The sequence below is a fragment of the Diaporthe citri genome (genome assembly GCF_014595645.1).
Source record: "Diaporthe citri strain NFHF-8-4 chromosome Unknown scaffold_1, whole genome shotgun sequence".
Lineage (NCBI taxonomy): Eukaryota > Fungi > Ascomycota > Sordariomycetes > Diaporthales > Diaporthaceae > Diaporthe > Diaporthe citri.
Window position 1 is genome coordinate 11,647,514 of NW_025064846.1, and position 22,507 is coordinate 11,670,020.

At 53.7% G+C, this 22,507-nt stretch overlaps 4 protein-coding genes and 2 non-coding genes across 6 annotated transcripts; 2 read left to right on the top strand and 4 right to left on the bottom strand.

Annotated features, from left to right (window-relative positions):
* Positions 1–1,518: 1,518 nt before the first annotated feature.
* INS49_003014 (uncharacterized protein) lies at positions 1,519–5,431 on the top strand (the record flags this gene model as incomplete). Its single annotated transcript, XM_043163814.1, has 4 exons — positions 1,519–1,950; positions 2,010–2,184; positions 2,244–4,660; positions 4,739–5,431. 4 exons carry the CDS (start codon positions 1,519–1,521, stop codon positions 5,429–5,431), a joined length of 3,717 nt encoding a protein of 1,238 aa, XP_043032320.1.
* Positions 5,432–6,365: 934 nt separating this feature from the next.
* On the bottom strand, positions 6,366–8,475 carry INS49_003015 (uncharacterized protein; the record flags this gene model as incomplete). Its single annotated transcript, XM_043163815.1, has 3 exons — positions 6,366–7,625; positions 7,689–7,811; positions 7,870–8,475. 3 exons carry the CDS (start codon positions 8,473–8,475, stop codon positions 6,366–6,368), a joined length of 1,989 nt encoding a protein of 662 aa, XP_043032321.1.
* Positions 8,476–11,350: 2,875 nt separating this feature from the next.
* On the bottom strand, positions 11,351–13,176 carry INS49_003016 (uncharacterized protein; the record flags this gene model as incomplete). The annotated part of the gene is made up of 2 exons (XM_043163816.1): positions 11,351–12,692; positions 12,764–13,176. 2 exons carry the CDS (start codon positions 13,174–13,176, stop codon positions 11,351–11,353), a joined length of 1,755 nt encoding a protein of 584 aa, XP_043032322.1.
* Positions 13,177–17,646: 4,470 nt separating this feature from the next.
* Positions 17,647–17,795, top strand: INS49_003017. Its single transcript has one exon. It is a non-coding gene; the product is annotated as a tRNA-Asp (tRNA).
* A 1,245-nt stretch (positions 17,796–19,040) lies between these two features.
* INS49_003018 (uncharacterized protein) lies at positions 19,041–20,819 on the bottom strand (the record flags this gene model as incomplete). The annotated part of the gene is made up of 3 exons (XM_043163817.1): positions 19,041–19,048; positions 19,295–20,400; positions 20,461–20,819. The coding sequence occupies 3 exons, from the start codon at positions 20,817–20,819 to the stop codon at positions 19,041–19,043; spliced, it is 1,473 nt and encodes a 490-aa protein (XP_043032323.1).
* Positions 20,820–21,639: 820 nt separating this feature from the next.
* Positions 21,640–21,722, bottom strand: INS49_003019. The gene has a single exon. It is a non-coding gene; the product is annotated as a tRNA-Ala (tRNA).
* Positions 21,723–22,507: the final 785 nt, after the last annotated feature.

Consider the following 22,507-nt stretch of genomic DNA (forward strand, 5'->3'; position numbering starts at 1 on the left):
ACTGTGGCCAGGAACTGCTTGCTGCCCTCGTGCTCAGTTCGCAGAGCACCGCGGATCCGCAACGCCAATGGGGCCTAGGTATCACTAGATGACACCGCTTTGAATTGCGCCGTACACCGCTCCAGAGGGGCCTGCCCAATCAGTCACGTTGTCGGATGAATATCCAAGCGCCAAGAGAACAGTCTCCCAATCAACAACAGTCGGGTCGAGCCGACACAGAAATGCGCCATCGAGGCAAGATCGAAACTTCAACGCCCATTATTAGGATGCTTGGGTGGCTATAAGAGAGGCCATGTCCAGTCGCACGCCCACAGCAGGGTCTTGCTTGAGGGCAGGACGGGGCTCAACGCACTTGCTTGATGGTATCAGTCCGTACTGCAACGTGTCTCTTGGGCTCCCAAAAAGGTCAACAGGGCCGGAAATCGCGCAGGGATAGTCGGATCGGACCCAGTGCTAGTACACCAGTTGGAACTTGGCAAGCTGGGCAAATGCGGTAGACGGGGTGCTGCTTGTGAAGCTTCAGGTGTCCAAACGGCGTCACTAGATGAAGATTTTGTGGGGATGCCAGGATTTATGTGTCGTGAGGTCAAACGTGCGAAGCAATGTGCGGATACCGGCAGGCAGATTCAGACTCAAACTCAGTTAATATCCTGGGGAAGGTAGCAGGTGGGGTGCAAGTTGGTTGCATCTGGGCGTATGCTGGGGCGACGCGGCGTGTCCAGGACTTCTTTTCCGAAGCAACGTGGGTTGTGTCGGCAAGAAGGCCGATCAGACCACATAAGGTTAATTCAGGACCTTCACAATGTGATATCAGAGGCGGGTTGCGCCGCTTGGTTGTGCTCCACGGTCTCCTGAGTAATCTACGATATCAGGTGTGAAATGCGCAGTCCGTCTTCGAAAACTGCACTGGTCGTCTTCGATGGAATTTCTCTTGTCCTGGACAACGCCGTGTGCTCTTTGAATTGCCTCGGATTCATCTCTAGAACATCGTTGAAGAGAAAGATCCAGGACTGGCGATGATATAGTTGTAGATAGTTCGACATCAGATCAACCTCGTGTGAACACAGATGGATGTTGTTGACTCGATGCCATCGCCGCAAGCAGTTTGGAGTGGAGTCGCGTCGAGAGCTGTTGTTGCTTGTGGAGCTGGGGAGGTGGAGCAGGTGGGGCCGATTGCCGCTGGACCTGGAGCTCCAGCTCCAGCTCGAGCTTGGGCCACCGTTTCGCAGTTTCGCACCCAGGGCCGTTGTCGGTACAAGGGTCCTTGCCAGACGCGACCGCAGATCCAGCAACGCGCCTTCCATGAACGCGTCGTGAACTCTAAAGGGTCCAGTATTTCGAGGGGACACTCTCTCCCAGTACATGTGCCTCCCTTCTCCTAGCATTACATACCAACCTCTGCCTCGCGACTGTCACACACTTCGTCTCTACCTTCTGGCGCTTGTCTTTGTGCGTTGGATTTTGTCTGATGTCTGTATCTGTGTAATTGGATCGAATTGGCCTGTCATCTACGAGACAATGGGCGAGAAACCTGCCAGCGCCCCGGCTCGCACGCCGGCAAAGACGCCCTCATCCACTGCGAAGCAGCAGAGCATCTTGGGCTTCTTCTCCAAAGCCAGCCAGCCCAAGGCCAAGCCCAATGCCGGTGCCCCGGCTTCGTCCGCGTCTGCCATTCCATCCACCTCCAAGACAGACAAGGTACCGTCGACGTGCCTCAAGGAGACCACAAAGGCCAACTCGTTGTCCTTTGCCAAACGCCCGTCCACCATTACTCCCGTCCCTAGCAGTGATGCAGCCGAACCCCTGAGCTCCCAGGAGAATGTCGATGTCATGACTGTTGATTCCAAGGTACCCATCGACTCCTTGCCGTCACCAAAGTCTCCTGCTGAGCTCGACCACCAGCCAGCACCCACGCCCACGGTGCTCGCAAGCAGCAGTCCTTCCCGAAAGGTACGCCCCACACATGGGAACCTCCACATCTGACTGTATGCTGACAATCCAATTGCCAGGCTAAGAAAGGCGTCAACTACGCGGAGCCGTCCGACGACGAAGACGAAGACATCATGTCGCACAAGACGCGTCCGACGCGAAATAGGAACCGCGCCCGCGCCGCTGTCATGGACGAAGACGATGATGAGGACGAGTACGAGGGTCCATTAGACGATGCGTTTGATGATGACGATGGTATGTACTCGCGCTGCGGCACTTCAAGTAACGGCGGTCCGATTAATACTACTGGATAGACGATATGGCCGACTTCGTTGTCTCTGACGAATCTGATGCACCATCCAACTCGAAGAAGAGGAAGCGACCGACCCCCAAGACCGCGCCGGCTCCCAGGAAGCGTCAACCCTCGTCGAGCTCTCCAGCCTCCGCTCAAAAGGAGGAAGACATTGACGAATACGAATTGCTAAACGAGACCTCCCGTACATCGACAGCGCAGCAGTGGCGGTACGACCCCAAGAATATCGAGAAGCGACAAGGACGCAACCCCGCGCCCAACCCCAAGTCGACCGCGTCGGCCTCAAAGGTGAAGGAGAGGGCGTGCGACAAGGAGCCAGAAAAACGGCATCGTTGGCTTGCAGAACCTCTCGATGCTGACCGGAATGCCCCTGGCCACCCAGACTTCAACCCGGGTACCCTGTATGTTCCACCGGGAGTTAAGTTCTCGCCCTTTGAGCAGCAATACTGGGATATCAAGAAGAACCTCTGGGACACGGTTGTTTTCTTCAAGAAGGGCAAGTTCTACGAGCTGTACGAGAACGATGCTACTCTTGGCCACCAACTCTTTGATCTGAAGATGACAGATCGCGTCAACATGCGCATGGTTGGTGTCCCCGAAGGCTCACTCGACATGTGGGTCAACCAATTCATCGCAAAAGGCTACAAGGTCGCCCGAGTCGATCAGATGGAGTCAGCACTCGGCAAGGAGATGCGTGAACGTGACGTGAAGGGGCCCAAAGCTACAAAGGGCAAGGAAGACAAGGTCATCCGCCGCGAGCTTGCCTGTATCCTTACCGGCGGCACTCTAGTTGACGGCAGCATGCTCCAGGACGACATGGCCGTCTATTGTGCCGCTATCAAAGAGTGTGTCATCGACGGCCAACCCGCTTTTGGCATTGCATTTGTCGACGCCGCCACGGGACAATTCTTCGTCTCCGAGTTTGTCGATGATGTCGATCTCACTAAATTCGAGACCTTTGTGGCCCAGGTCTCCCCTCGGGAAATTCTGCTAGAGAAGTCCCACATTTCCGTCAAGGCAATGCGGATCCTCAAGAACAACACCACGCCCCTAACCATCTGGAACAACCTCAAGTCTAACGCTGAGTTTTGGGGCTCCGACCAGACACGCCGCGAGCTCGACTGCAGCGGCTACTTCATCCAGGAAGGAGTCGACGAAGAGGTCTGGCCCGAGGTGCTCAAGGAGTCCAAAGACAAGAACCTGTTGATGTCGGCACTTGGCGCGCTCATACACTACCTGCGAGTCCTCAAGCTGGAAAAGAGTCTCCTGTCGCAGGGCAACTTCCAGTGGTACACTCCTATCCACAAGAATGGCACACTCATCCTTGATGGCCAGACCCTCATCAATCTGGAGGTCTTCTCAAATACAGTCAACGGCGGACCCGAGGGCACTCTATTCGCCTTGCTCAACCGATGTGTTACGCCATTCGGCAAGCGGCTCTTTCGACAATGGATTTGCCACCCACTTTGCAACATTGACAAGATCAATGAGCGCTTGGATGCTGTAGATCTATTGAACGCCGACCCCACTGTTCGTGAGCAGTTCTACTCCGAGATGACCAAGATGCCCGACCTCGAGAGATTGATTTCTCGGATCCATGCCGGCATCTGTAGGCCAGATGACTTTGTTAGAGTCATCGACGGATTCGAGCAGATTGACTACACAATGACTCTCATGAGTGCTTTTGGAGGCGGCAACACCATGGTAGACCGTCTGATCTCGTCCATGCCCAGCCTGAAAGAGCCTCTCGACTTTTGGAAGAATGCTTTTGACAAAAGGAAGGCCCGCGAAGAGAAGCTCTTCATCCCCGAACCAGGTATTGAGGAAGAGTTCGACAACAGCATGGACAACATCAAGCGGATCAAAAAAGATCTCGATGCTCTGCTCTCTGAGCAAAAGAGAAACTTGAAGAGCCCCAAACTCAAATTCTGCGACGTCGGCAAGGAAATATACCAGATTGAAGTCCCTAAAGCAGTCAAGGTTCCCAAGGACTGGCGCCAGATGTCAGCGACCGCAGCGGTCAAGCGCTACTATTTCCAGGACCTTCTAACACTGGTCCGTGAGCTGCAGGAGGCAGAGGAATCGCACTCTCAGGTAATCAAGGACGTGGCCGCGAGCTTCTTCAGGCGCTTCGACACGGACAACGAGACCTGGCTTCGGGCCATCAGGGTCGTTGCCCAACTTGATTGCCTCATCAGCCTGGCCAAGTCATCGACCGCGTTAGGCCAGCCGAGTTGCCGCCCCGTCTTCGTTGATCAAGAGCGGAGCGTTGTGGAGTTTGAGGAATTGCGCCATCCGTGCATGTTGAATAGTGTCGACGACTTCATTCCCAACGACGTCAAGCTCGGAGGAGAGGGCGCCAAGATCAATCTGCTGACCGGTGCCAACGCGGCTGGAAAGTCTACAGTGTTGCGTATGGTAAGTTCTGACCCGTGCGCCGTGACCGGCGTCAAATTGTCTACATCATCTAAAGATTATTGTGCTAAAACCACACAGTCCTGTGTCGCCGTCATCATGGCCCAAATCGGCTGCTATGTGCCGGCTGTGTCCGCTCGACTGACACCAGTTGATCGAATCATGTCCCGGCTGGGAGCCAACGACAATATTTTTGCGGCCCAGTCCACCTTCTTTGTCGAGCTGTCCGAGACCAAGAAGATCTTATCCGAGGCCACTCCCCGGTCTCTAGTGATCCTGGATGAACTTGGTCGTGGCACATCCTCCTATGACGGTGTTGCCGTTGCCCAGGCCGTGCTGCACCAAGTCGCAACACACGTGGGCTGCGTTGGTTTCTTTGCCACGCACTACCACAGTCTGGCGACCGAGTTCGAAAACCACCCCGAGATCGCACCACGGCGGATGCAGATCCACGTCGACGACGCCAACCGCAAGGTGACGTTCTTGTACAAGCTGGAAGAAGGCGTGGCCGAGGGCTCATTTGGTATGCACTGCGCCGCGATGTGCGGCATCTCGGACAAGGTCATTGAGAGGGCCGAGGTGGCTGCCAAGGAGTGGGAGCACACGTCCCGCCTCAAGGAGAGCCTCGAGCGGGCAAAGACGGGGTGTTACATCCCGCTCGGTGTTCTTAGCGACGTTGCGTCTCTGCTGAAGGGGCGACAGGATGCGGAAGGGACCAGTGAGGTTCGCGCCGGGGGCGTGGATGTACTTCTGCGGGCTATTGGGGCATTGTAAGACCATGTCTGTGATGACTAGAGAGAGCTGCTTGATGTATTGTACTTGGCTGGCTAGGCGTTCGGCGATTGCTTTGGAATTAAGGAATCTCATCAAATACCTTGGTGAGAGTCGTGTGCTTGTACCTCGTGCTTAATAGCCGGCTAGAGATAGCTAGAAGTGACATAGACAGGCCATCAGCGGCTTGAGATGCTCAGCTTTAGGACCTGGTTAGGTATCAACTGCTCCAGAATGCTGTCTGTACGTGCTGACAGAGCCTGTTGTTGTACGACTACGAGGACATGCTGTCACGAGTCAGAGCAGTTATGAAGATGCTTATCTACTGAGAACATGGCTTGTATACCCTATTGTAAATAGCTGTCCTATTCGATACACCTACCTCAGAATGGTGGCTGACGTTCAATGACGACACGAGATTCACATGATGCCTCCTCTTCCTGGGCCGAGCAGAAGGTTTCGTATAAGGGTATGTCATTTTCGCATCACGTCTACATTAATCAGGCATGGCGCCTTCCACTGTCTCCCTCCCCCCCTTTGCTTCGCATCCCTCAAAAAACGATCTCTGTGGCAAGAGTTGTGTGTGCCGCCAAGTTGACACGTGCTCTGCTCTGGATCCAGAGAACCAAGAGGTTCTGACTTTTTCTTTTCACCTGACCCCTCCCCCCAGGAAAAACTTCCAGGCTTGTGTCTGCCAGAATCCAGCGAAGGCCAAGTAACATCGGCGAGAACCAATCCTTGCCGTCCCTCTCTCTCTCCTTTTTTTCTTTGTGTTGATTTCTTCCTGCTCTCGATATCACTTCCACAGCCCACTGCTGCGCTACAGAGGCAGAGTCTGCACTGGGGCCAGAAGAGCCCGCCGAGCTCTGCCCGCCGCGATAGGCCTCACCGCCACTGAGCGTGCCGTGTGAGCGATCCTCCAGCTGCTTGAGTCAGATCACTCCTCCTCCTCCTCCTCCTCGTCATCATCGTCGTACTCTTCTTGCTCGATGTCGTAGGCGTTGAGATCACTACCAGCCTTGGTTGGGTACCGCTTCTGTCTCTTCTGAGTCATGGTGGCGTTGGCGCTGCGGTTGCCGGGGCCATAGTCCTCCGGAAGCTGAGATGAAGAGTGCGGCCGCTTCTTGGCCGAAGGTTGAATGCTGGGGCCACCGGAGATGCCACCCTGGAAGGACGCACCGCCGGGAAATGACGGAAAGCCGGATGTCTGTGGACGCTGAGTGGCAGAAGACGGCAGAGGCCTCCTAGCAGAAGATGGCAGAGGCTTCCGAGCAGAAGGCGGCGAGCTCGTAACTGCCGAAAGGCGTGTGGTAGGGCCACGGGAGCTCTGGCCGGGACCCGTGTTGTCCCCTGATGAAGGTCGCGAAGGGAGCGTGGGAGGCGGGGACTCATTAATCACCGACTCGGAGGTGAACTCGTTGGACGTGCTGGAACCGGGCTGTTGCTTGGCCCGGGTGCGGCATTTGATGATAGCTCGCTGAAGGATAGGATCGAGGCTCGGAGACCAGGCTGCCGTGCGATTACTTCCGGCGTTGATTGAAGTCGGATCTGAGGCCGTAGTCCGTGAAGCATCAGTTGGGGTAGGAAAGTTCTGGGTCGATGGACCGTTCTGAGTGGTGGTAGATGTGTTACAGTTGTCTGAGCCCGGCTGAGCCACATGCAGGAAGCCCTTGTCGCCAGCACCTAATCGACCACCTTGGCTCGGTATCTTCACGAGGCTAGGGACCAACAAACCCGTGGGCTGCTTGCCTCCCTCTCCCATGGAAGTCAGAGGGCCTCTGAATCCGTTGTTGGAGGCAGCCGACGGTGTCTTGCGTCCTCCCATCGGGGACTCTCTGGGAATCGCAGAGGGCTCCTTTTGCATCTCTGCAGTTGAAGAGCCGGATCCCACATCGACCTGTCCATCTCTGCCGTGTCGAGTACGGGACGACTCGAGAGGATTGGGTGTGCTTTCATCCTGAGGGCTGCCAGTGGTGGCCAGGATGTTTTGTGTTCCGATGGGCGAGTGGGACTGGCGCTTCTCTTCTCTCAGAGCAGCGCCCTTTGCTTTATTTGCGGCATCTTTTTCCTCGGCCCTCTGACAGTTGATCGTCCTGTTCCGATTGGCGGTGTCCATTTTTGTCTTTGGCGAGGCGACGAAGTCCTTCATACTGAGGTCTCCCTCTCGAATGATCGAGCGGGCGATGGTCTTCGTTGTCTGTGATGAATTCAATCTGGTCAGAAGTAGTATCATTTAAGCAGATTTCTGAGACTATCTCACCTCCAAACAGTGAATGATGAACTCAATCCGCTCGGTCCAGGAGTCAAAATGCATGATTTTGGTCTTCTGGGAGCCATATGTACCCCGCGACAGTCGATCTTCCTGCGCATCACGGGAGAAGGTCTTACATAGTCAGCATAAGTCCTTGCTGCAATCTGGGTTGCAATGTTTCACGACTCACCACGATCTTCCAGCTCACCAGCTCAACCTCGACTGACTTCAGTCCGCTCAGAAAGGTGACAGCGACAGAGTTCTTCTCTCCAGGTTCCTCGTCAGCTGGAACATCCGCCTGGTACTTGGTGCTCGGCTTCTGGGACTTGCTGGTCCGCTTTCGATCCTTGATTGTCTTGTCGGTGGCACCATCCATGTTGAGTATCGCCTTTCCAACTCTTCGTACGTAGTGTCTCTGGATCTCAAAATCGAGCGGAAAGTCGGATCGACGCTCGGGCTCGTCATCCTCCGTGGGCTTATCATCCATCGTCTCCCACTCCCGAAGCCGCTGTTTGAAGTCGTCCTCGTTCTTGATGATGCCGAAGTCGCGGTCGAAGTCAAACTTTCCCACCTTCTGCTCCTTCAAAATCTGGCGAAGTTCCATATCACTGGGTTCATCTCGAATAACAGTGTTTTCCTGATCCGTATCAGGACCAGAATCATCATCGGCCTCGCGCTGAATAGGGCTCTCGGTCTGACGCAGGTCTGCCATGGTCGATGGGGGATGAGCGTATTGTGTGATGATGGGGATAATGCCAGGGCTTCCGGGAGAAAGGTCAACTGAGGATGGAGGCATGGCTGAGGGGAGAAAGCGCAACTGAGGATGGAGGCACGGCTGAGTGACGCCGAGGCTGCGACGCCTTGCGACTGTTTGACTGCGTTGCTGTAGCTACGCTTGTAAGGTAGGAAGAGAAGTGCGGACGAAAGGTTGCGGTGCCCTTAAAAACTAGAAGTCTGGGAGGTGGGCTCAAGTCACAGTGTCATTCACAGACGGTGGGCCACCCAGTGACTCCTACGCGTGTGGTGACAGCAAGGCCGTTCACTGGAATTCATATTGAATCCCTGGCATGAGGGGCCCACTGCAGCTTTTGTTTGTGTCCAGTATCTTCCCCAACTACACGAGGCTCCCCACCACATTTATTGTGTGCATATGCGTTGTCTTCGCCACCCCCTTCCCCCTCGACATGTACGGTGCTTTTAATACACACGGCGGTTCCATAGTCTGGTAACTCTTCCTTATGTGTGAACCACTGCAAATTCGGTGTCGGAAGCATGCATGGTCTGCCATACCAGATCATCCTACTGAGGAAGCTCGATGCGTGTTTGAGATCAAGTTATCCATTGTATCAATATCCACTACTGACATGGGATGTTCCTTCTCTCCCAAGATGTAGGTGCTGGGGCTTGTGCCGAGTGAATTCGCTCCATTGATGAACAGAACTGCTGAACACAGACGCGTTGTTTGGAGTCATTGGGGCCGGGTCACTGGTCAGGCCAACAAAGACGGGGTGACCTCTTCCATTCCTCTGCTTGACCAGGGCACAAGAAGGCCTCCGCCCTTGGTGCATTACTTGGAAATAACACCAGCAAGAACTATCACATTCTCCTAATATTCCCAAGGACATCAGCACTGACGCGAACGGGGTTGCGGTCGCGCTCGAGCGTTGGATCAAGGCCCGTTCGCGTGGAAACAATGAAAGATTTCTGGTACCACTAGAGTACATTGAACTTTCGAAACAAGACGACCCCTTGTGCGGAGCGTCTATATGATTGTACAGCTATCTAGGGATATGACAGTTGCACATGCAATGCCTGAGGCTGCTGGTGGGCATTACATGCAAGGTCAGGCAAGGGCCACATGGCTCTACCAGCATTGACCCATCGCCGCCACAGAGAATACAGACAAAAACGGAATTATCTGATGGTAAAGCCCTCCATCCATGCTAAGCATCGGGCCCAAAGGCGGCAGTGTAAATTATAACTGTGGGTGCCGCCTTGACCAGTTGTGCAGCACCACCCAGAAAGTTTATCAGGCCTTTTGTGTGCGATCTGCGGCGTCTCGATGCGCCGTATCCCGTTAGGTGCGGCAACAACGTAATGCGGCCTGAGGTCGAGCAGGATTGAGAGTTGCGTAGTAGAGTGAAGTGACCGGATGTTGATTGCGTTGCCCTAGAACGTTATACTGGGGCACACAAAATATTATTTATTGGGGGCCCTTGATGCCTGACCTTGCCAGTCGGTCGTCCGCTCCCCAGCGAAACAACGTCATCCGCTGGCCTCAACGAATGATTTTTCCTCCTAGCCATTACCACCCCTCGTTGATACTTCCTGTCCTTTTTCTCCGTCCTCGAAACTTGTATTCATCACAAACTCTTGCTTCTAGCTGGGTCCGTTGGAGCTATCTGTCTTGGAGTCCCTGTTTGCTCGACGCCACATGCTGACACACTTTTATGCCCAAAGGTCCGCCATTGCCTCGACCCTCTGTTCCGCCTCTAGAGATGGTGATTGCCACATTGGAAGGAATTGATGTAATTGACCGAGTTGCAGTATCGAATTCGGGAGGTTCCAGACGCCCCTGGGCACATGCCAGAAAAGCAGAACAGTCCACAAACTTGCACACCCGCTCTACTACCAGTCGACGAACACACTCTATCCCTCAAAGACCACTACATGTAGGCCAAAGTATGCTGATCTCTCCAGTCACCGCAGCCGGTCTTGTGCTCAAGAATCAGAGTTTCCCAGTGCCTCCAAAGCCGTGGGACACGAAGGTGTTTATCAGATGATTGCGGAACCCAAGCCGACACTGTAGCAACATTGACGTGTCAAGATATCACTCAATCAGCCTCTGGATTGACTTCAAGTCACCTCAAAACGAGTTCAAGCACATCCCAATCCGGTCAGGCATGTCCCCAGGCTCCCGTAATGAATTGGCTACCCACTCAATACGCTGACCCCGGCACAAATCCAAAGCCCACGGCGTCCCGTTCACCGATCCCGTTCACCGATCCACAGCAGCAGTCTTTCCACGATCCTGCAGACTACAGAGGGCCGGTCGACAATGTTGCGCAAACAATGACACGTTCAACCCGGGCTGACACAATTTCCGGCATCCCAATAGCTTTTAGACCTCGTTCGGGCTGCCTATTTGTCTCCCCCCAATCTCCATCGTTCCGCATACTTGGTCTCGCCTGCACGTCACATATGAGCAACTCCTACCGACCCCATCATCTGGGACAGAGACATGCTTTGTGGGATACCTAGGTAGTGTGTCCAAGACAGGATGATGTTTATCTCCTCGGATATTGTTTTGTGGGCCACCCTACGCAGAAACCATGTAAAACACATGGAGAGCTTCAAGGAGGGCGAAGCGGGATGTTCAGCATTCTAAAGTTAAACGATGCCTCAATGGTTGAAGCTTACAAAAGGCATCCCTCTAGGCAATGAAAGCCAAACCGTCTTGAAGCTCTATTGACATTAATCGCCGCCTCAGTAAAAGGATAATCGTACATGTTGTGATCAACCAAGAAGACCCGAGCCATATTACCATCGGCAATTTTAGCACTGAAGCGGGGACCTCTATCTACCAAGAACGCCACAAGAATCACATGCCCCCTATAAGGGGCGTATCTCATATAATATAATTACCACACGTTTGTCTTTCCACCCAACCATCAAGCCTTTTTGAGCTCCCCGGGAGGCGCTCCTTCGACGTCGTTGTTACTAGGCGCGCGCACACTAGACGCGGCCTCGTCATCGGCGGCTTTGGTGTCCTCGACCTCGAGCGGCAGAACAAGGTTGAGGAACATGGTCAGGAAGGCGGTGACAACAAAACCCGTCTCCATGACGAGACTGATAGCGTCGAGGAATCCGCGCAGCCCGCTATTGTTGCCATTGTAGGTGAAGACCCCATCGAAATAGTTGGGGACCAGAGTGGCGCCGTAGCCAAGGGCCAGGCCAGCGGTGAGGATGAAACGGTTGCGGCGGTTGAAGGACACGCCCTTTGCTATAATGGCAATTCCCGAGACCGCGACACTCGTAAACAAGAAGGTGGTCATGCCGCCGATGACAGACGCTGGGATGGCAACTAGGGCGGCCGCAAACTTGGCGAAGATGCCCATTACGAGCAGGAAGAAGCAGCAGCAGTAACCGGCCTTGCGGTTGGCACAGCGTGTCAGAGCAATGACGCCGTTGTTCTGGGCGAAGGTGGTCATGGGCGTGATGGTGCACAATGCAGCGATGCAACCGTTGATGCCGTCGGCCAGCACGCCACCCTGAATACGGCTCTCGTACAACTTGCCTTCGACCTCGAGGCGTGACACATCGCACGTGGCCGTGATGTCACCGATGGCCTCACATGCGCAAATGATGAACACAGCCATGACTGGCAGCACCAGTGGCCCGTACACTGTGAGCTTGAACGTGTGCACCCAGATGAAGCTCGCCACCGGGGCAGCGTCAATGCCAGACCGGTCAAAATACCCCGTGGCGGCGGCAATGATGCAGCCGACTAGCAAGCCGATGACGACCGAGGTAGACTTCATGATGGGGGAACCGAAGCGCTCGCAGAGGATGATAGTTGCGAACACGGATAAACCAAGGCCGAGAAACTCGGGGCTACCCCATTTGAGCGCGTGCGGCGCAGAGTCAGAAGGGCAGAGCGCGAATCCTGTCACAGTCCCGGTCACGCAATCGCCGCTACCGCCAGCCCAGCTCTTGAATCCGGTCTCGACGAGATTGATGCCGATCAACATGACAGTAGGGCCGGTCACGATGGGTGGGAAGATACGCAGCATGACCTTGGGTGGGAGGAAGGAGATGAGAATCTCGAGGAGGGAGCAGACGGCGGCCGTGCCAATAACTGCGCCGTACCCGTCCGGGCAGGGCAGCTTTGAGCCGTCCTCTGTGGTGGGGCAGAAGCCATTGGCGTACATCTGCGAAAGGGCGCCCAATGCCACGGTAATGATGGAGAAGGAAACCCCAACCACGGAGATTACTCCAGTGCCGATGTAGTATCTGTGTCTCGCCGTCAGCTTATCCAGTTACGTCGGCTGGTTCCAGCGAATCAGGAGAGTTTCTCCTCGTACGGTGTCTTGAAGATGTGGAATCTCGTGATCTGGATGACCGAGAGGAGGCCTGAGACGATCAAGGCGGTTGAAACGAGGTACTGGGACATCTCTGGGGTCAGGTTGGCGCCGTTGGATCCGGCAAGGATGATTGGGGGAGTGATGAGGCCGGCAAGCATAGCCAGGGAGTGCTGAAGGCCGAGCAGCAGAGCGAGCACGACGGGGATCTTGTCGTTGAGGCCGAAAAACGGAGCCGCCCGTGGCCGCTTCCTCATGAAGGGGATGTTCGGGGTGAAGAGGAACGCGTAGTCGTAGTCGCCGATCAGGCCGTCCTTGGTGAGGAACGCGTGCTTCAGAGCACGGGCGCGGTCGCCCATGGTCTTCTTCTTGCCATTTTCTGGGACGACCTGTGAAGGTCCCTGGTCCTCATCCATGATGTCGGTGGGGAGGGGTGACCAGTATGCTGTTTTTGTAGCCAACCAGTGGTGAGTGAGGGGTGACAGATCGCGAGTGACCTGAACTGGTCAGCACTCAGACCTCGAATTACCGTCCTGTCGAATGAGATACAACGGACCGGAGAGGACAGAACAGTATAGAGCAGAACAGACGATGGCAGGTCAACGACGACGCCTGAGGAAAAGAAGTCCGATGTCAGTGTTCTTATAAAAATCACAGGAAGGAGACTAAACCTGGGGAGTCAAGTCGTCCGTGTGTCATTCAGCTGTGGTAGATAGTGCTTATCTGCTTGGGCTAGGGGTCCTTACCGGGTGGGCTCTGTGGGAGTGAGAGTTGGGGCGGAGGAGGTGTGGGCCGGTGTCATCCGAATGCCTGTCGCCAGGTGCCGCGGCGGGATAGACTGTGCAGAGTGCACAGTAGACAGGCCACTGTCACTGCAACAGTAGCCTGGCTCGCACAGCAGTGTGAGTGAACGTTGTGCTGTCCTGTATGGTTGGATGGATGTCTGGCCTGGCCTGGCCTCGGCAGCAAATCTGGTGTGTGGTGTGGTCCTCGTGTGTCTCCCCCACGTTTCCTAGCGTGGCAGGGGTGGGCGATGGGTTTGGGACGGAGGATGTTGCCGGACGGTATCTCGGGAGGGATGGTGCCTCCAGGCTAGAACAATTACCAATGATCGCCCTCCAGCTGGGCTGGGGCTGAATGGAGGAGAGGGAGGACTCGACACCCTCTCTCCACAGAAAGCCGTGAGAAAATCTTGTGCAGACTGCAATCGATAGTCGAGTCCCGTCCCAGATTGGCAGCAGGTGGAGCGCTCTTGGCAGGACCGATCAAGCTAACAGGGAAGCAGGATTCTGGGATATCTCTCTTGCAGATAAGAAGAAGCAGTGACAAGAGAACAACAGAGCGAGAAATGGAGCAAGCAGTCACTCAATTCTATCGAGTCACTTTTTCCCTCAATCCGACAATCACCCGCACCTGCAATCGCAGCCTCCAACCTGAGCCTGCACCTGCCCCCCCTGCCCTGCACTTGCCTCCACATGGTCTGTCTACACGGGCAGGTGCGCGCCCGAGTGAAGGTGCACGGAGGCACAGGCGTGGAAACCTCGACTGGTGACTGAGTGACCGACTGCCTTGTGTCTTGGTCTCCCTGCATCGTCTCGTCTACGCCCGTAAATCTCTCTGCATCTTGGCCCTGGCCCTCCCCTCTTGCCAGTTGGTTGCCTCTTGGCTCCTGCCTCTTGGTATCTGCATGCACAGGCACATGTGTCTTGTTCTGCAGGTGCACCCAGACCGACGACGTACAAGCAACGGGCAGTAACGGATGACACGGATGGTACGTACCGCACGTACCGTTCATGTACAGCCCATTGGTCTATTAATTAGTCTACGGTGGTAGACGCCGCTTGCCGTCCGATACTGCTAACCAGAACTGGGCAAATTGTCCCTACCCATCGTCATGCTGCTCTGCTCTCCTCTTTTCTCCCCATGTCCCTGTTCACGGGCAGGCGTGGTGCACCACATAGAAAAAACATCGATTGTGCAATCCATCAATCTCTTGACCGACAACGGTGGTCAACTTTTTATGTTGAGCTCGCCGAAACGGGCGTCCTGCATCTCGAGTTCATTTACTGGTGCACAAATGCATCCCCCAAAGCAAGGAAAATCCATCACAGCGCGCCAGCATGCAATCAACGACCGTCCTCTGCCCAACCTCGCCAACAGAGCATGCAATCTGACACCCTCGATGCCCGTGTCTCACTCCCCAGGCCTCGCGTGTAACCTGACCCGGCTCCACCTGAACCCATCTATACCACCCAGCGCTGCCCAGCCAGTCGATCAATCAATCAATCAATTGATCAATGTCTCTCCCGCTACCGCCATCGGCCCTGCGGCCACAAGCCGCACACCCAGCACCCGCCCTCCGTCGTAGCACGAGCAGCGCACTGGGTGCGAGGAATCTCGAGCTCCCCCCCAATTGGTACCACGTCGACGGGAACCTTGCAGCTAAGACCCGGTCGAAGCATTCCAACGGTGTTGTCGGTGTCGCGCTGGGGGGTGTTGGAGCTATGAAGGGCCGAGGGTCCATGCAGGATCGTCGCCCGCTCCCCAGATACGCGAAACGGCACCACGCCTCGTGCAACGGGGACGGGGAGCGAGGGAAGACCGACACAATTGCCCAGCACAATGTGGCAAGGTTCCAAGCTCGATGAGCTGGTGTCCGTCGCCCCCGTACGCTGCACCCTCGAGCCGGTGTGCGACAGGTTCACCACCCCGTCGTACAAGCCCCCAGGTGCGCCCTCCCAGCCACGTACAGGCATGTCACAGCTGCAATTTCGTGCTCGCCTGCTAGTGGGTGACCATTGTATCCTCGTACTCGATCTTCTTTGCTTCTTTCACGGGTTCACCGTAACGTTCGAGTTGCTTTTTCCTGACGCGTCGATGCCCCAGTTCCCCCCAAAGGTTGTCAAGGGGGTTCCAGGCCTCAATCAACCTTTCGCCACGGCCAGCCACACCGTAGGAGAGTGGCACGCCCCAGCAGCATGATTTGGTCCCGTGCCCGTGGAATATTCCCAAAGCCTTCTTTTAATAGACAGCCCTTCCTCTGTCCAGTGTGGATGGAGTGGCCGAGAACCACCTAGTCTCACCCGTAGCCTTAGCGACTTTGTAGCTCAACTGGCGCGAGACAGTCGACACCGCCTCGCGGCTAGACGGGGCCAGAACTGGCATCTTGCCCCGGCCCGACATGACCTCGGCCGGCACGGACAGCAAGCCCGCACAGGCAGGGAGGGTTTGTTTACTTGTGCCAGAAGTAAGTTCAGGACTTGGTGAGACAGTCCACTGTGGGTTTTCAGATGATAAATGAGATTCTCTCGACAAAAACAAGATAAAAAAGAATACCCCGGAAGATGCCCACGAACTGGAACCAGTGCGTTGAAACAGTCATAGCTCAAGGAGCGTCGCCTTTCGACTGCTCGGAATCATCTGGAAGGTCCACGTGTCCGTACGTGTGGGTATGAAAGCTCGAGATGCGTGATAAGCGTTTTCGGTCCGGATGATGAAGGCATCCTGATATGAGGGCGCCCAGGCCACAACCTCACAGTTAACAGTGGTATTTTTTCTTGCCCAGCTCCTACAGGATCTACTTCTAAGGTCAAGAAATTGTACTTCTTGCCACCTCTGCATTATGAGAACCACAGGATGTGCACCTGCCGTATAGAAGCGGTGAAGCAAGAATGAATACATCAATCAGGTCATGCTAGACAAGAAGCAGCCACAGTTCTTCAAATCTGACTTTCTTTTGTGATCTTGCCCACGGAGCTCTTTTATTATTCTGGGTGGGGATGAAAAAGGGCCCCGAGGCTTGGTGCAGGACCCCAACTTCCGGGATTTTTTGTCGTCGCCTTGCCACTGCTTGCGCGTTCGAGATGCACACGGCTGCTGTTGCAGGTGTGGTATGCCCCGGCAGACACCATTCATGAAGCTCACTGGAGGTTGGGTGAAATGGCTTTCCTTAGTGCTGAAGGTTCCAGCCATGGTCATTTCGTGTCTTCGGGGTGGACTGGGGACCACATGTAGAAGGAAGGCTAGGCAGCGACCTGGCCTGGCGTCTGAGCTTCTCCTTTCCAGCTCGGGAGAGCTGGAAGTGATCGTAGACCTCCACAAAGATGCTTGATTAGTCTGAATGGTTTCAATTGAGTGGGGGGTCGAGCTTGCTGCCAAATCGCGTTGTCCCAGATTCTGCTATCATGGCACAAGTTAACGAGGAGAGTCCGAATCGCCATAGCGACTGCATTCGGAATGACTCAGCTGTAAAAGTTCAAGATTATCGTTGCCTAACTGCTTGTGTCAGCCAGCAGGGGCGGTGAGGCAAGCGGAACAGCTGATGGGAGTGTTTGCTGCCCAAGTTTTGTCCAACCACTTTGAGATGACATGACTGCGTCTGACCCACTTGAGGGACAATGCAATGGAACCAGAAGATCGAAGTGCTAGGTGTCTTGATTCTTGAAACACAAGAGGCAAATTACTTCGCATTCCATATCACACCCCAATCCTTCTTCAAGTGTTCCGCGTTCACATGTGGGTTCCAATGAATCTCTTCCCGAAGACTTCACTCAGCGTAGTCATCCAGTTTTCTCCATTATCCAGTGATATCACAAGGATGTTCCAGATAACCTTCCATGTGGACATGACAGCTCAGAGTTCTGCTAGTTTAGTTTGAAGACAGATGCAATCCGAATATAGAGAGTGCTCCGTAGATTGGATTCCAGCCGCGTTGGTAGAAATAACGGCAAAGTAGGGAAGGAGCCCAAGAGAACACTTGGAATTCCACGACATTTTATGCCTTCGGGGCAGCATAAATACAAAAGATGCTGTCACTTGGTAAGGCATCAGGCCGTGCATTGGCGGAGTTTCTCGGGATACAAGACGAAATTTGTGCCATAATTGCCGAGCGCGTGGTGTAACGGTTAGCATTGCTGCCTTGTCGGAGTACATCAAGTTACAACGGGAGGTTTTGGATACTTACAGTGTACGATAAGAGTCGGTGTGCTCTTGACGTAAAGGCAGCCAGGACCGGGTTCAACTCCCGGCGCGTTCATTCCTTTTTTCTTCTTGTTTTTTTCTTTTGGCCTCGAGCAACTCTCTTTTGTTCCCGTCTGCTTCACACAGGACTTGGAGACATGCATAGTCCATTTACCAAGAGATTTGTGTGATAATTCATCAATTGACACTCTAGTGAGGCCTTTGCAGTTGAGGGGCTGGACCACACACAGCTCGCGTGGAGTTTTCAAGGCACTGGGACATCCTACATTTCAATTAGGGAGACATCAGAGCTCTCTCAACCACATGTTCAATTGAGCTGTTGATTGGCCATTTCAAAGGTGTGGTGTACTGACTAGCGGCCAAAGGAGTGTGTTGGTTGGAGTCAGCCTTTCTTGGTGTGAGGCGGGCTTCGGTTGCACCGGCTGACATGGCTCATTGTGCGTCATTTCCTGCGGCACAGACTACAACTGCTCGCGACCGACAGACCATTTGCGATCTTTTAATGACAGTTTCATCTTTTTGACACCTGCCAGGCCGAAGCTCTATCTCAGAAATCGTCACCTGCAAGCTACACGTCTCGAGACCGACCTTACCACTGTCAAATTCCGCATAACACAGCTCTCACGGCCCGTACATTACGAAGCTGTCACCATCAAGCTGCAGGCTGTGGCTTCAGCTCTCGCATCCCAGGCATCGACGCCACTGGGCACTCTTCGTCCTATGGCATTAAGGATAGCGACCGTGAAGCACATCATGATGATCCGCGTGAGCCAGCCTTCCCTCCATCCACAACTTTTAATGCGACCCAATGCGGCAACGCAGCTCCGCTACCTTGGCGACAAACCTCGAATACGGCCCCAAGCCTCCGCCACCGCGTCAGAGAAGCCAGATTCGTCGAAGAAGGAGGGTCGGCAATCCGTGCTGGATCGAATGGGCGCCAATCAAACTACCAAGATCGTCATCATTGTCTTTCTCTCGATTTATGGGAGGATGGAGACAATCTTTTACGCTAGCGCCGCGAACCGATACTTTTCGAAGGAGGAAAGTGAATGAATTTGTGCATTGACTGACTCGAGTCAGATCTGGTCGTCTTGAAGTAATAGTGGTCCACTGTACGATACGTATTTCCTGTATTCATAGAGTTCAAGGCTAGGTTCGGTCTGAACAGTGATCACAGGTGTTGGAACTTTCATGGAATGTACAAAAGCCACTCGAAGAGTTCACTTATGATACATATTTTCAATAATCTGTCAAATTATATCTCACTTCTGACAGAGCCTGGCTTTCCCTTATCAAGAGACTAGGACTCTATTCGGCAATTGTTGGATACCAAGTACATAGGCGTAACTGTTAGTCAATTCTATGGTATTATATCCGCTAATATTACACAATACATTAAAGTTCGTCTTTGACCAAGCGATCCCTGCTCTTATAGTACGGTTCGGCAAAGAACCGTTAAAAACGATACCGCAAGGACGGTTCCTCGGCCGGTTCCGAGTAATGGGCTACCCGTTGAATTGGATGCCCCTGTACCCTGCGTAGCTTCTCCCTCACTGGGCGCTGTACTGGTCGGGACATCGAGCGCTGTACTTGTTGGGGTATAGTTCGGATCCGTGTTGTTGTAAGAGTAGGTGAAGTAGTCGTCGCAGGCTTCCAGACACGAATATGTACCATGGAAGACCGTGAGCGAGGCTTGTGCCACCTCCGCAAATAGCAGACCGCTCTCGTAGTCCCATGGCCGAGTAGTCACTGCGGGGCCTGCCGTATCTTCCTGTCTCTTCTTCTTGCCCAAGGCCCGGTCATTCTCCGTCAGAGTCAACTCGACGTCCCTGCCGGAGAGTGTCTGCACGCTTGTGGCGACGCACAGAGGCATGGGGTACATATCCACGAGCCTCTGACCGTCATGCGTGGTCGTGGTAGTCAGGACGTCGCTGTACTGGAAGCTGTAGTCACCATCGGGGCAGCACAGCACGACGCTTGCGACCACGTCGTATGATATTGTCTCCCCTGGCGTATCTCCGCGTTGCCTCCTGTCGAACGGACGACGCGTGGATTCCGAGGCAGTTGTGTAGCCTGCTGGACAACCCGCATAGAAAGAGGTCGTCCCATCGTCGCCGGCGGTGGCTGAGCCACGTCTGTAGCATTCCTTGTTGTATACGTCCGGCTCTCCAAGTTCGGCGATGGCACATTCGAGCCAAGAAGGTTTCAAGATTTCACGGCCCTGCAGAAGTTGGCAGCTTGTCGAGACGAGCCACAAATTGGAGTCACTCAGGCATGACGGAGCAGGGCTGAACTGGGTGGTTGGATGCGAGGGAGGCGGTACATACGAACCCGTCGGCGCTGGGGTTGGAGTAGGAGTCGGAGCTGCAAGAGGGTTGGAAAGCGGGCCCGGACAATTCCCGTAACATTCAGATGTTGTTCCCGAGGCTTCATAGACAAATCTTCCAAGACCGACAGCGTTTGCGAAGATTATGCCCCCGTCGTATTCCGCTTCAGTGGTGATGAGAGGTTCTGTCGAGACCGTGAGAGTCACGGTCTGCCCGGAAAGTTCTTGGACTGCAGAGGCACGGCAGAGAAACCCGGCGTACAGCTCCACGGAATAAGTTGAATACCCGACAGTGAGTGGAATCGGTTCATTTGTAGACGTGAATTCATATGCTCTAATAAGCTGGTCAGCTACTGGAACGAAACAGCTTGATTGAAGCTGTCAAAGCACCTACGAAGGACAACACCATGTCTCCATAGAGGTAACTCCATTGCCCCAGTCATGAGTTCTCTCGACCGCTGCTGTCATGCTTATAGGACAGTCGGTCCATGCCGTATTGTCGGCGAAATCATCACTCCCAGGGTAACAGGAGCGGTCCTTATGGCCGAGAGCCGAGGTCGTCGGGGGTCCCAGTATCGTGAGGGGGCAAGTGAAAGAATTGAGATTCAATGTGGCGGCCGCTCTCGCAGCAAACCCACCGCCCTTCAAGTTCACGCTGCATAACATAGTGGAGGTCCACAAATTGGAAGGCGCAAAACACGTCGAGTGCGGCTCGAAGACCGTGGTGATACCGACATAATCAAAGGTATCCATAGTGAATTCTGGGGAGAAACAGTCGCTTTGCTCAAGTTACCGGAGACACACCAAAAATAGCGTATATGGCATAAAGACATAGTAGTATGAAGACCTTAAAAGTTTGCGGGTGTGTCACTGCTTCATATGAGTACCGCGATAAGTACGAGCGCAAAGTTCTCATCCTCTATGGGCCGATGGTCAGCAGCCAAGACGGATTGCCGGCCTTGGGTGACAAGGTAGAAGGTGGAGTGCCAGCAATTAAGAGCTTGCTGGATATAACCCAGGGAGAATAGGTGTAGTATCTAGGAACGGAAATGACCCGTCAGTCCAAAAACATGATACCCACTGTTTGGCTTCCATTCCCAATCCAGACTCCGGAGTAGTCGCCTACTGCTGCTAGGTACTGATCCTTCAGGAATCGGCTCCACATCACGGGTATGCGGCAAAGTTGGACCGCATAACGCGGGCTTTGGGTAGCGTTGGTATAGTTTCACAAGACATCACTTTGTGGTCAAGCCGTACCTTGGTAAGGAGTGGTGGAAAATACCGATCGACACGCCACATTGAGGCATTCATATGCTCCTAGCAAGACCTTATGCCCCCTAATAAGGGACTAGCTAGTTAGGCAACTAGTGCTTGCTTGCTGCTAGCATTTGGCCAAGGCTGTAGAACTCCACAGAATAAACACTTACACATGTAACCAGATACACCATTATTAAGATAGACAACAAAGTATCAATACCAAGACCTCAATAGAAGAACAAAACAGGGATGAAAAGTAATTAAACCGCTTTGCTGTGATTAGGGATGGCCTCACTAGACGCAAAAGAGAAAACAATGGACGATGCCGGAATCGAACCGGCGACCTTTCGCAAGCAGCTGTAGTGCGAAGCGAACATTATACCCCTAAACCAAACGCCCATTACTCAGCGAGAGAGCTCATTTCTTCCACATCATGTTGCTCTGCCTTGATAGCTCGGCCCAGATCTTGGTCGACATTATGGTGTTGATGCTGAGACTGAGACTGGAGCCAACTTTATAGATTGGATCAGCTGAGAGTAACACGGCATGTGATACCAAGATGAGTAGAACACATTTAAACATGGACAGAGAGTGGGTGTTGGATATCGCAGGTGCCTATTCATGTCCCAGCAACGCAGATAGTACACCAGCCTGGCTTAACACCCAAGACCTTCCCCGAATTCGACTTGTGCTTTATACCATGGTGATAAATAGTGGAAAGAGCTGATCCAGCCTTCTAGATAGAGTTGAAACAACGGCGGCGCATCATGATTTACTTAGAAGAGTAGTGAAAGGTTTGGGAGACAGCAAGCGACTACATCCTGAGAGGGTAAATAGAATTACTGCTTGCAAATTCATACCTCCCGGCCAAAAGACCATAATAACCAATCTGGGATTGGTTATTCCAAGCAGTATATAAGAGCCGTACCGTCACACATCCATGACAGCAAACAAATCACTACGTTAAACAGAGCTCCTCTGTAAGTCTGATTTGGATGATTGATTGAAATCAAGTTACACAGAGCCCTCTTCTCTCCCCCTTTCCTATCCTCCCTCTCCTATCCTCCCTCTCCTATCCTCCCTCTCCTATCCTCCCTCTCCTATCCTCCCTCTCCTATCCTCCCTCTTTATTCCTCAATTGTTTTATTCGCTGCTTCAATGTAGGATTACTCCAATACCATGAA